This window comes from Palaemon carinicauda, chromosome 5 (genome assembly GCF_036898095.1).
Source record: "Palaemon carinicauda isolate YSFRI2023 chromosome 5, ASM3689809v2, whole genome shotgun sequence".
Lineage (NCBI taxonomy): Eukaryota > Metazoa > Arthropoda > Malacostraca > Decapoda > Palaemonidae > Palaemon > Palaemon carinicauda.
Genome location: NC_090729.1, coordinates 61,985,936 through 62,000,935, shown reverse-complemented (window position 1 = coordinate 62,000,935; position 15,000 = coordinate 61,985,936). Strand labels below are relative to the sequence as shown.

At 35.3% G+C, this 15,000-nt stretch overlaps 1 protein-coding gene across 2 annotated transcripts in view; it reads left to right on the top strand.

Moving 5' to 3' along the window:
* LOC137641322 (nose resistant to fluoxetine protein 6-like) overlaps nt 1–15,000 on the top strand; it is a 46,935-nt gene that overhangs the window by 14,291 nt on the left and 17,644 nt on the right. For both annotated transcript variants that reach the window (XM_068373753.1, XM_068373752.1), the window contains exons 7-10: nt 1–30; nt 354–462; nt 1,313–1,397; nt 3,449–3,553. The exon at nt 1–30 is cut by the window's left edge and continues 62 nt beyond it. In XM_068373753.1, the coding sequence (XP_068229854.1) occupies nt 1–30; nt 354–462; nt 1,313–1,397; nt 3,449–3,553 (329 nt within the window). The remainder of the gene's footprint in view (nt 31–353; nt 463–1,312; nt 1,398–3,448; nt 3,554–15,000) is intronic.

Genomic DNA, 15,000 nt, shown 5'->3' with positions numbered 1-15,000 from the left:
AATGTACAGGGAAGACTGAGATGAGACGAGGTGAGACATATTTACCTTCACAGTGATATGAAAACTTGATAACTAATTGCATACACAAAAAGCTAAGTGAAGAGGTCTTTCGTTCTTAAGTGCCTGTATCACTTGAATTATCAACACACTTTTATGGGAATATCATACTGCATTTCGCTAATTGCATGCACAAAATGGTAAATGCAAAAGTGAGCCAGCCATTCTCAAATTTCTGTATCAATTTAATTTTCAATACATTATTATATAAATATCTCACTGCAATATTATTACCACTTGAAATGTATATGAAAAATGCCATTTATCAGCCTTTTCAAGACCAACCCTATTCACAGGTCCCATGAAGTACTTACTCGTGTTTTCCATCTCAACAAACTTGTACAAGATGTTCCAAATCAACACTGCAGAAAACAAAGAGGCAATAACAAGTCTCTATGGAATGAGGTCAGTAAAAAAAGAAAGAAAAAAAAAAGATAGATTTTTAGAAGGAAGAGGGTTTAGTTTAATCTGAAAGAGGTCATGATGCCCTTGGGTGTCCTCAGACTCGATGAAAAAGGAGCCTCTAGTACATGTTATGTTTTTTATCTCTTAAATCCTTACATTGTATACATTAAAGTACCACATATTCTTTTGAAAGATATTTTATTACTGGAGTTTTCTCTTGCATACATTCTTCTACATTTTTACACTTACAACTTTATTTAATTGATGTTCTTTTATTCAAGTTGACTTGAAGTATATATTAAATTAATTTTTATTCAATCGTTTAGTGTACTCGAACTTAATAATGAGGCCTTCTGCTTCAAACTCTAGAAATTTTGGCTATGATTTTGACCATGTAGAAGCATGAGGTGACCAGACTATGCTATAATATTTAAAGGGAGTAACGTAATATAGGTTCCATTGGATATCTGTGTTATGGAACAAGTTGAGAGGACTTAGATTAGAATGTTCCTCGCTTCACAAGAGCAGGTTGAAGATTGCATTAGATCTATAAACTGGGGCTATAGAGGCCAGCGTTGGAGACTGCTAGAGCCACGTAGAGCTATGGAAAACCTTGTTATTATACTACAAAAAAATATCTAAAGAGGTTGAGCAGGAAGAAGGAGGAAAGAAAACGAGATTATAGGTAAAACAAGATGGTATAAACAACTGCAGCTAGGGGACGAAAGAGTTCTGCACAGACCCTTAATTAAGGCCTGAAAACTAATGGCACTACCCTTCTAAGGGGAATGCGCTGAAGATGATTTTCATATGAAATAAATTCAAGTGATAATTGTCTCTTCCTCGACAGGGTGCTGTCAATGACTTGGGTCGTTTGGTGTCATCAATACATGATGGTCTTCATATTAGAGGGTAACAAATTCAGCATAGGCACTGTGAGTATATTTCTGTGTGTAATGTAATTTAAGTATTAGCCATATATTCCCTGTTTTCATTATAGCGAACTCTCTACTGGCGCACTTATAAGGTCACTAGCGTCTTTATATACCATGTAGGGTACAACAAAAAGGAGAATTAACTTCCTGTTAATACTGTAAGTACTGTAACATTAGCACAGTGAACATAATACTATAAATATGACCCTCTAAGAATAGGCAACATTCCCTTAGTTGTGTTATAAGCATATTACTGCAAGAATGACACTAGAAACTTGATAATATAAATATGGCACTATAAGTATTAGCTAATGAACTCTCTGCTCGCTGGGAATTATTGGTTATATATTTCTCTTTGGTATAATACGCATTCCACTATAATTTGGACTTTATAATTATATACAAAAATTTTTGTGTCGGCACTATGACTAAGGGCTACAAATTATCTTTTAGCACTTCAGGTACGAACAAAAAATCTACTACTGGTACTGTGAATATGTTCAATAAATTCTATGTAAGAACTAAATACATAAATACACGCAATATTGTTGTTGTTGTCAGTGTGCATATGAATAAAGTAAATATCTGTTTGTTATGGTCATAGGCAGTAAATTCTCAGTTGACCTGTACTGACAATAGATTCTCTCCTAGGACAGTAAGTGTGAGCAACTCATTCTCCACTGACTTTCTGAATATGAAAAATAAATAAAGAATATTACAAGCTTAGGACTGTAAGTATGGGCAACTAATTTGCCACTGAAATTAATAAGGAATGTTATAATCTTAGAACTGCAAGTATGGGCAACTAATATACCAGTGAAATTAATAAAGAATATTATGATCATGGGACTGTAAGTATGGGCAACTAATTGGCCCCTGAGATAAATAAAGAATGTTATAATCTGGGGACTGTACGTACGAAGGGGCATCTAATTTTGCACTGAAATCAATAATGTTATAATCTTAGGACTGTATGTATGGTTAACTAAATCCCTACTGAAATGAATAATGAATGTTATAATTTTGGGACTGTAGGTATGGGCAAATAATTTACCCCCCCCCCCCCCCTCTTGAAATGAATAAAGAATGTCATAATCTTGGAACTGTAAGTTTGGGTAACTAATACCCCCATGAAATTGATAGAGAATGTTATAATCTTGGGATTGTAAGTATGGGCAACTAATCCTCCACCCTTAAATTACTAAAGAATGTTTTAATCTTGGGACTAAGTATGGGAAACTAATCTTACCCCTGAAATTATTAAAGAATATTATAATCTTGGGACTTTAAGTATAGTCAATTAATTCCCATCTAAAATGAATAATGAATGTTATAATCTTAGAACTGTAAGTATGGGCAACTAATTCCCCCCACCCCCTGAAATTAATAAAGATTGTTGTAATATTGGGACTGTCAGTATTGGCAACTAATCCCCCCTTAGATTATAAATGTTATGATCTTGGGACTGTAAGTATAGCCAACTAATTCCCCATGAAATTGATAAAAAATTTTGTAATCTTGTGACTGTAAATATGGGTAACTAATTCCCCATTAAAATGAATAATGGATGTTATAATCTTGGAACTGTAGTTATGGGCAACTAATTCCACCTGGAATTAATACAGCATATTATAATCTTGAGACTGTAAGTATGGGTAACTAGTTCCCAACTGAAATGAATAATGAATGTTATAATCTTGGAACTGTAAGTATGGGCAACTAATTTCCGCCTAAAATCAATAAAGATTTTTATAACCTTAGGACTGTATTTATGGGAAACTATTCCCCACCCCCCGGATATTAATAAAGAATATGATAATCTTGGAAATGTAAATAGGGACAACTAAGTCCGCCTGAAATTGATTAAAATTTTTATAATTTTGGGTCTGTTGGTATGGGCAACTAATTTGCCATTGAAATTAATAAAGAATGTTATAATCTTGGGACTATAAGTATGGTCAAATAAATCCCCACTGAAATTGATAATGTGATAATCTTGCTTAAAACTTCAGCAAAAAATACAAGAAAATACAGTGATTCTTCTTCCTCAGCTTTTCCATGGGAACTGGCTCGACCAGATTCTGATGAATGGATATCCTTCTGTTGACAGCTTCTTCTTCATGAGTGGTCTCTTGGTGGCTTATGGCATCCTAAAAGTACGTAGATAGTAATTTTCTTTAAGATACCATACACGCGTTTATACATGCACAAGTACACTCACATATACACTGTATATATGCAGGCAGATATACGTACTTTACTTGCTTTTGTGGATGAATTCCAATGCAGAAACACTTCATCGAAACTAGTTTCTTCATATACTTTTAAAGATGGGTCATGACTAGCAATACTAACTCCCGTGCACATATTCACATATACTTTATATACCTACACACATACTTATACTTATACATGTACAGTAATACCCTGACATCAGCGCCCCAACATGCTAGTATTTTGAGTAATGAGCAAGATGTGGAAAAAGAATTTTTTGCGTTGAGATACGAGCTCAAACTTGAGATACGAGGATGCTTACAGAAGCTTTGCTAGGTGCCTGAGCGCCCAGGAGTGCTCTAATCCTGCATCACTTGTTAATTTCACGTGATCATCCACTTCAACACATATATTTTATGTTGTCTTTGCGTTCTTTAAGTGATTTTAACTGTATATTTGTGAACATTCTTCTTAAGTAGTGATGGGCCTAAGAAAGGGAGTGATACTATTGGCAGTGAGAAGAAAAAGAACACATGATGACGATAAAGATGAAGCAGGAAAAAAAAAAAAAAAAAAAAAAAAAAAAAAAAGCTAAACCGAGTTAGGTTAATTCTAGGTTTAGGTGTTATGCTTTGTGTAAAAAAAAGTAAATATGATACCATCTAATTCACTCTCCTTCCCTTCCTCCCTCCTTCCACCTCTCGAAGGTAAAATCTTCGTAATTTAACCCCATTTTATTGCAGATCCTAGGCCTAGGCCTACATGGCTTAGGACTATAAAGCACGAAGTAGGAGATGAATGTAGAAGTATTGAATTAAAAGCTCAATACAGAGACGACTGGCGAAATCTAACCGAGGTCTTTTGCGTCATTAAGCGTAGAAGGAGATGATGATGATGATGATATATAGCCAGACAATTCTTCTTTATTATAAAGTTTATTATTATCAAAATATCTGTTTCTGTCCTGACCAGAATTCGAAAAAGCTTTATACCCAATATGATTAATTTATTTCTATTGAACTCCATAAATTGTTGATTTTCATCAATTAGTAATTTGATTCATTAAATGAGATTTGGTTTAAAAGCTTCTAATTTGTGTGTGTATATATACTGTAAAGTATCATAGCAATTAAGAGAATGTTTTTCCATTTTTATATACAATTAATTTGTGGTTTTCTAAGAGGCCAGGAATGGGTTCGAGTTTTTCAACACTTTTATAAGGGAAAAATTGACTTGAGATACTAATAAATTGACTTACGACCTCGGTCAAGGAACGCATTATGCTTTTATGTCAAGGTATGTCTGTATACATGTATATATATATATATATATATATATATATATATATATATATATATATATATATATATATATATATAAATATATATATATATATATATATATATATATATATATATATATATATATATATATATATATATATATATATATATATATATATATATATATATATATATATATATATATATATATATATATATATATACATATATATATATATATATAGATATAAATATATATAACTATAGATATATATATATATATATATATATATATATATATATATATATATATATATATATATATATATATATATATATATATATATATATATATATATATAGATACATATGCATATATACGTATATATAGATATAAATATATATAACTATAGATATATATATATATATATATATATATATATATATATATATATATATAGTATATATATATATATATATATATATATATATATATATATATATATATATATATATATATATATATATATATATATATATATATATATATATATATATATATATATATATATATATATATATATATATATATATATATATATATATATATATATATATATATATATGTATATGTATATATATATATATATATATATATATATATATATATATATATATATATATATATATACATATGCATATATACGTATATATAGATATAAATATATATAACTATAGATATATATATATATATATATATATATATATATATATATATATATATATATATATATATATATATATATATATATATATATATATATATATAGATATAACATATATATAACTATATATATATATATATATATATATATATATATATATATATATATATATATATATATATATATATATATATATATATATATATATATATATATATATATATATATATATATATATATATATATATATATATGTATATACATATATATATACGTATATATAGATATATATATATATATATATATATATATATATATATATATATATATATATATATATATATATATATATATATATATATATATATATACATATGAATATATACGTATATATAGATATAATATATATATATATATATATATATATATATATATATATATATACATATGTATATATACGTATATATATATATATATATATATATATATATATATATATATATATATATATATATATATATATATATATATATATACATATATATATACGCATATATATATATATATATATATATATATATATATATATATATATATATATATATATATATATATATATATATATACATATATATATATATATATATATATATATATATATATATATATATATATATATATATATATATATATATATATATATATATATATATATATATACAGTTAATACACAAACATATGTATATACATATATATATATATATATATATATATATATATATATATATATATATATATATATATATATATATATATATATATATATATATACAATTAATACACACATATGTATATACATATATATATATATATATATATATATATATATATATATATATATATATATATATATATATATATATATATATATATATATATGTATATACATATATATAGATATATATATATATATATATATATATATATATATATATATATGCATATATATATATATATATATATATATATATATATATATATATATATATATATATATATATATATATATATATATATATATATATATATATATATATATATATATATATATATATATATATATATATATATATATATATATATATATATATATATATATATATATATATATATATATATATATATATATATATATATATATATATATCCTTTTCTTCTTCTTTGTTTGCATTTTTTCCCACTTTATGTGGGGTCAATGTTTCTGGCCAGCGTTCTCCATCTAATTCTGTCCCCCGCTTCATCACCGGTTAATCCCTATGATCGAAGGTCATCTTTGATACAATCCATCCACCTTCGCTTTGTTCTCCTTCGCGTTCTTTGTACCTCCATTTCCATCACTCTCTTCCCAATATATAGTTGATATCTTCCCATGACATGACCCTATAACCTTAGTCTACTTTCTTGGATCTTATCTGATAGTTTTCTAACTACTGTGGTACCCTTTATTACCTCAATCTGTATCTTATCTCTTCTTGTCACCCCTTATATCCATCGCAACATTTTCATCTCTGCCACATACTTCATTGCCGGTCTCACAACTGTCCCGTGCACTTTCATCCTTCAACTTAACCCTTATTTTCCTGTCATATGGTACTCAACAAACTTTTTTCCAATTTTTCCATCCTACGTTTATTCTGTGGTTTATTTTTGCCCCCTGATCACCATCCTCTGCAACTGTTGATCCAAAATACTTGAAATTTTCAACTCTTTTCAATATCTCTCCGTGTAAGCTAACTTTCCCATTCTTCCCTTTTCTCAATCTCAAATACTCTGTCTTTTTCCTGCTGATCTTCAATTCTCTTATTTCCATATCTCTTCTCCACTCCTCCAGTTTCTCTTCTAGTACCTCTCGCGTAGTGTTATATAGTACAGTATAACAGTATTTACATATATATATATATATATATATATATATATATATATATATATATATATATATATATATATATATATATATATATATATAACGGATTTTGAGCAAAGTGAAAAATCTATTTTTGGGTGAGGTAGCCATGTCGTCCTGATGGACGTTCCTAATAGGTAGCTTCCTAGGGTATATTTGACTAGAGTGATATTCCCAGAGAATTTTACCTTAAGGTATCCAGAATTCTAACTCCTGGAGCGAATATCCATAAATAATCTCACAGGGATATCGCATAATATCAGAGGACGTATTCTTGACACGTCACATACCTATCTTCACCCCGAACAGTATTAACGCTTCGAGGGGTTATTGTATCTGATGAAGGCGGTAGGGCCTTCTTTATTCCTTGTATTGATATACGAGGTGCTACAGATACTGTATTATAGGGAGGGGTCAATAAGCCCTTTTACAATAAAAGGAAGGGTGGATCCATCAGGACGACATGGCTACCTCACCCAAAAATATATTTTTTGCTTCGCTCTAAATCCGTTTTTTAGGCTCAGGCCATGTCGTCCTGATGGAAGTTTACCAGAGCATTACTGTATTATGTTGATTCTCAATCAGTGCCGTACTCTCAAGAAAGTATTTTCCTGGTCCGTCTAGACCTAGAGACCTATTATGTTACCGTCATACATCATTTCATCTAAGCATGAACTATGTTAGTGCTTCCTGCCCCCTACAGGGAAGAGTCGTACTAGACTCTGGAAAAAGTCTCGAGGAGTACATAATAATTATGGATGACAAAATGACAAGCGTGTATAGTGGTCTCGCCCTATACAATATAAAGCAAAGTATGTATAAGAGTCACCAATGTCAGTATGAATTTGTGATACTTTCCCCAATGTGACTACTCTTATAAACTATTGGATAATGGTTGTATCTGCATAGGAACAAATTTTGCCTCTTCGCCTCTATCCTGTTAGGGTAACACGTCAACCCTCCCAAGAAAGGGTTAGAGTGAGTGGACTTTTGCTTGAATCCGAGAACAGTCTTAAAAGACATACCATGATAAAAATATCCAAATTTTAATCTTAATGCTCCATACATTTCTAATAAAATGAGTGTGGGCGAATAAGATGTAGGGTTCACTAAGAACTAGTTTATTAAAATTTAATAAACGTACATATCAGATCAACATTTATAAAATTTATAAAATGTGGATGATATGCATCAAAGCATAAAGAAAAACAGTCAACAGAAATATTGTTTCGTTTACTAGGAAACAGATTGGCCACTTCAATTGAATTATTAACAATAATGATATAGTCTGTATACTATTTATTTACACTAGCGTAAAAAACGCTTGGCACAAGTATCCGTATTATGCTATAGTTCGCTGACGTCAATGGAACAGTTCGTAAGGACACTTTCGTGGCATATCGCTCAGTGTGTAGTAACATACAGTAACTACCCACGCTCCCTCTTGATTAATCGTCCCAAATTAATTACACTGTTCCTCGCAGATTTAAAACAGAAGGTTAAAGAACTCTACCTGCTGCTACCACAGACCTCTTAAGTTGCTCCACTAGCTTCGCATAGTCCATAAAAAACACCTTGGATGACTACCAGCCGGTGTACAAACAAGGATGTTCAAAGTCCATATAATTAAAGATATTTTATGGAAGAGGCAACTTTCCTTGGATCATGACTAGCGGGTGTACTGTCCGGATCCGTTCTGCAAATTACACGGGTGAGTTTCGCCCTTAGTTATAGATAACTTTGAACCAGGGTTTCTCTTCTGAACAGCAGTCCTCCCATAAAGTCTAAAGTTCTATGAAGATAGACCTTTAGGCACTCCACTGAACATCGAGATGCATCTTCCTTCAGAGGGCAGATTCTCTAGGGACCCCACCTGTTGGTGGGTAGCTTGTTCTTGGTAAGAAACGTTGGGTCTGGAAATAGATTCAGTTCTCCCTCCAAGAACTGGACGTGCCCTTCCTCTCTAGAGAGAGCCACTATTTCACTAACTCTGGCCCCCAAAGTGAGTACAAGCAGAAATATGACTTAAAATTCAAGGCCTTCTAAGCGCATTCCTCATTGTTCATTATTTATACACAATGAAGAATCTTATCTACTGACCATGCAAAGGGTCTTTGGAGGCGCTGAAGGGCTAAGCCTATCATGGGCCTTTGTAGTTCATTAAGGACGTCGTTAAAAAGGTCGACCTTTAAGGCATATGGTATCTGTCTGGTCAAGGCAGACTTGAACCATAGAATTGTGTTGGCTGCTAAACCTTGCTCATGAAGGTGAATGAAGAATGATAAATAGGAATCTGTCGAGATTTCTTTTGGTTTCTTCGCCTTGACAAGGGATATCTGTTTCTTCCCTGAAGCCTCAAAATGTCTTCTGGTTTCCTCCAAAACTCTAAACTGACTTTTAACACTGAATCTTTTTCTCATTGTTAAGGAGAGAAAATCATGAGATGTAGGTTCCGTGTTTTCTGTGATGAAGTGAAGACAGTCGACTTTTGTACTCGCTGAGACAGGGATGGATCCGGTAGCGGTACGAATTTTAGTCGTAGTTCCAATGCCAGAGGGAACCACACGCTATTAGGTCACTTGTGGGCCACTATTGCGGCTTTCCCTTTGAAGGATCTCAGCTTATCGAGGACCTTCAAAAGGAGGTTGTGCGGAGGGAACAGATAAATACTGGACCATATGTTCCAGTCCAGGGACATAGCGTCCACTGCCTCCGCTAGCGGATCCTCGTATAGGGACACGTAACGATCTATTTTCTTGTTGTCTTTCATCGCAAAGAGGTCTATCTGCAGCTCTGGGACTTGACTCGACATGAAGGAGAACGATCCTGCGTCAAGGGACCATTCTAACTCTATAGGTGTAAACCTGGATAGAGCGTCCGACGTCACATTGCGGAACCTTTGAATGTGAACTGCTGACAGGTGCCATTTCTTCCTTTCCGCCAAACGGAATATGTCCAACATCAGTTGGTTGATTTGAGGTGACCTTGACCATTGTCGATTCAGGCATCTCACTATCACCTCGCTGTCTAGAACCAGTCTTATGTGGGTCGAGTGGCGAGGAGAAACTTTCTTTAGTGTCAGAAGTACTGCCATGGCTTCTAGAAAGTTGATGAGAAATGACTTGAAAAGATTGGACCAAGCTCCTTGGACTCTCATCTTATGAGAGGGACCTCCCCAGCCTTCCTTTGAGGCGTCTGTGTGGATAGTTACTGATGGGGGATGAGGTTGAAGAAGTATTGATTTCTTCAATTGCTTGGCATTGGACCACGGCTTGAGAAGCGTTCGCAGTCGAGTCGGTAGTGGTCTTAATAGATCTCTTCGCGCGTTTGATGCGTATTTTCTCCAGACTCCTGTTGCAACCTTAAGCTGTGCTCTTAGCACTGGATCTGTTATTGAAGCAAACTGCAGATAGCCCAGCACTCTCTCCTGTTCGCTTCTTGATATCCGTTTGGATTTAAATAGTCTCTTGACAGATCCTGCTATTTCTTTCCTCTTCCTACCAGAAATGGAAAATTGATGTGACTCCAAATTCCAGTGGATTCCCAACCACTGAAATTTCTGAGCCGGAGAAAGTCGAGACTTTTTGATGTTGATCTTGAATCCCAGATGTTCCAGGAACTGGATCACTATCTTAGAAGCTTGCATGCATTCTGTCCTGGATGCTACCCACACCAGCCAGTTGTCCAAGAAGGCTACTACTTGGACCTCCTTTAGGCGTAATTGATGGACGGCTGCGTTCGCTAACTTCGTGAAAATCCTTGGGGACTATGTGTAGCCCGAAAGGCATGGCTGTGAAGGCGTAAAGTTTTCTATGTAACTTGAAGCCTAGGTAGGAGGAGAGGCGATGATTAATTGGAACATGCCAATAAGCGTCAGACAAGTCTATAGAGACAGCATATGCCCTTCCGGGCAGTAGGGTCCTTATGTGTTGAAGCGTGAGCATTCTGAACTTGTAGTTCTCTATGAACTTGTTGAGTGGCGACAAGTCTAGAATGACTCTGAGAATTTTTGAGTCCTTCTTTGGAACTCAAAACAGCCTTCCTTGGAATTTTATGGACTTGACTTTCAGGATTACTCTTTTGTCTAAGAGTTCTCGGACATATTCTTCCAGAACGGGGATGAGTGTTGGAAGAATTGAGGGAATTGAGGTGGAGAACTGCTCCAGCTCCAACCTAGTCCATTTTTAATTAGGCTGTGGGCCCAGGGATCGAAGCTCCAGCGATCCCTAAATAGCTGTAGTCTTCCTCCTACTGGAAGTATCTTACTTCTGCTGTTGTGGACCTGAGGCCTTGACTCCTTGACTGCGCCCTCCCCTGTATCCCCTTCCTCTTGAAGGGCGTCTAGAAGAACCTCTGGCTGTTCCTTTACCTCTCGAACTAAAGGAAGAAGTCTGCCTTTCGAAGGCTGGGTTAAAAACTCACTTGTTGAGGTACCAGCTGGTACGTGGTTGGAGGTTTTGCCACTATCTGAGGCACCGCGGTCACAGGAAGTTATTGTTGATGTTGCTGTCGGTAGGGTTTAGCCTGCCGAGAGGATGGCCTAGGCCTTTTTGCCTTCCTTTTGGGTTGGGGACCCTCATCTGGAGAAGACTTTCTCTTAAGATCTAAGCCCCACTTTTTGAGAAGGTTCCTATTCTCTGAGGCGGCCTTGTCTACTACCTCTTTAACCACTTCATTAAGAAAGAGGTCTTTACCCAAAATACGAGAAGATATTAGTTTCCTCTGTTCGTGCCTCACCGCAGCCGAGGCGAACACGAACTCTTTACAGGCTCTCCTAGCTTTAATAAAGCTATAGAGATCCTTCGTAACTGTGGCCAGATGGGTTTTTGCCACAACCATGAACACGTCCTGGTTCTTGGGGTCACTTGCCATCGTTTCTAGTGTCGTTTGCAATGACATCGATGCCGCAAGTCTTTCCTTTGTCTCTTGCTCTCTACGCAAGAGAACCTCGGACAGTTTTGGAAGTGCCTCACTGAACTGACGTTCAGCAATATCAGCTTCTAGCTTCCCAACTTAAAAGGTAAGGTTTACATCCTTCCAGTCTTCTTGGTCCAAGGGCAAGGTCAGAGATAACAGCCTTTAAGGCTGCCTTATATCCCTTTTCCAAGAAGCTAAAGGTTCTGGTAGGAGAGGCCACAAAGGAGGGAACCTTCTTACTCAAAGCGGGCACCTTTGTGTTAGTGAAGCCCCTCTCTTTCATCGAGCTCGCTAGTAACGTCTGAGCTTTACTATGGTAAAAACTATGACCTCCTTCGGCTCCGTCTCCTCCTTTGAGGCTTGCTCCTTCCTAAGACGGATACAGCAGTCCGGATAAGAATCTTTGTTGGGCCAAAATTCCACTTCTTCCAGGGGAATTGCTCCCAACTTTTCTGAGATCACGATCTTTCCGGTTGTCATTGGCATGTGTTCGGCATACCTCCAAGGATTGGTATCCGAGCGCAAAGGAAGATCCTTCACGCTGAGCCTCTTCTGGGGCCCACATGATGCTGCAAGTCTGCGTATCTCCAGTTTCATTGCAGCTTCCTTCTCATTATTCTTCCTTTAGATTTGTTGGATCATCTCAACAATGGAAGAAAGAGTCCTTCCCAGTTCATCTGGGATATCAGACGATGTAGAGGGAACAGGTTCTGGGTACAGAACCGATGGAACCAACACTTCATCGATTTCTTCCTCTTCTACTTGAGGAGCCTGGAACAGCTCCTCCTCCTGACCTTCTCCTAGAAGGTCCTTCTCAGTAGAATCCGACATCCTATCGTCCAATTGGATGTCTTGAAGGGCGGCCGAGACTTCAGAATCTACCGGATTTTGGGCAGTTGGTATCTCCACCTGAGGCTGGGGGATGATTGCATCAGCCGATGCTTTAGGGAAAAGGTAGGCCCTCATCTTCTAATTTGGAAGGTGGGGGCCTGAGGTGTTTTTCTGAAAACCCCTTACCCAGGATCGTAACATTTCCCTGGTAGCATCCCTTGACTCCGTCGACTTAGGGTCGTCAAAAGCATCGGTAATCAGGTTAGAACAAACTGTACAAACCTGAGGGTCTCAATACCAGAGATCACCTCTGGAGGCTGTGCATGCTGCGTGCCTCCTACAAAGTTGATGTCCACAGAAGTTCTTACTACGGACATTACAGAACACACTCCCGCAATTCGGATGGTCCTCCTGTAAAGAGAAGAAAAATCCATGAGTATTAAGTGAAGGATTTCACTTATATTGAAGCATTTAGCTTATATAGAAAAGCTATAAAAGAAAGAAGGAAAGACACATACTTGTATTTCCTATCCAGTCAATTGCTGAAACCTCCCAAGATATTAAAACTAAGTTTAATTCTATTCTAGAATACCTTATGTAATTTCCTAAACTGAAATTTGAGGTGTAGTTCACACCTTGAGATAAAGTTTCAATATACGGGATAGAAAGAATACAGAAAGAACTTACTTTCTATAGATTGTACGGTCTCAACAAAAGGCTGTACAAGATAACATTAAGTATGATGAAGAACTTAGGTGTCATCACAAACTCTGTACTGCAGTTTATTAATGCAGTGTGTACTACACTACAAATATAGCAAATATTGTACATCGCATGCTGTTGTGCCGGCCGGCATCTACCCCTGTATAGTTGAAAGATATACTACCTTTAACTAATAGGCGGCAGCCCACAGATTCGCAACTATGTGCTGGCCGGCAATCATTGCCAGTCAAAGGTAATAATACCCATGCCCGCCGGCAGTAGCCAAGAACAAGAGAACCTCCACCTGTCCAGCTGTCGGCTGTTAAGCCGGCAGCCAGGTTAGGGGTACAACACAATAGTCAGAGAAACAGTATGGATGTAAGGTTATAAGGCGGCATTGCCAATCGACCTTCCATCCAGAAAGAGTGAACTTATGGAAGGGGAGAATGTAGCATTCAGGCTTCCAAAAAATCCATAGCCTGCCGGGCTCTACCGGCAGACATGGAAGGGAGGGCAAGGGAGGTCTGGGGTTCACTCTGCAAAGAACAAAGGGTCTCGGCCGGCTGACACGTAATTGCCAGCCGGCAGAGAGCTGAGCCGGTCCTCCATCCTAACCGACACTAGGTACGGAAGTAGGACTGCGGCCAAAAGAAAATAAAAGAAAGAGAGGTGGGGAAGGGATAAGGGTCCTATAGACTTCGTTCTAACAAGAGACACACTCAGCAGTTAGGGAAGCTTATCCTAACCTAGAGTTTTCTATTAGGGAGGAATACTAGCAATACTTGCTATCCTCCTCCCAACCAGAACAAAGTTAGGTGAAGCTATTTCGCCGGGCCACAGAGAAAACTCATTCTCCAGCCCAAGAAAAACAACACAGGACAGTCTGCGAGGCCACTAGAGGAAGGAATCAGCTCTTACAGAATCCTTTCGACGTGGACTAGGGAAGCAAAGCTTCCTGTGTCCGCCCA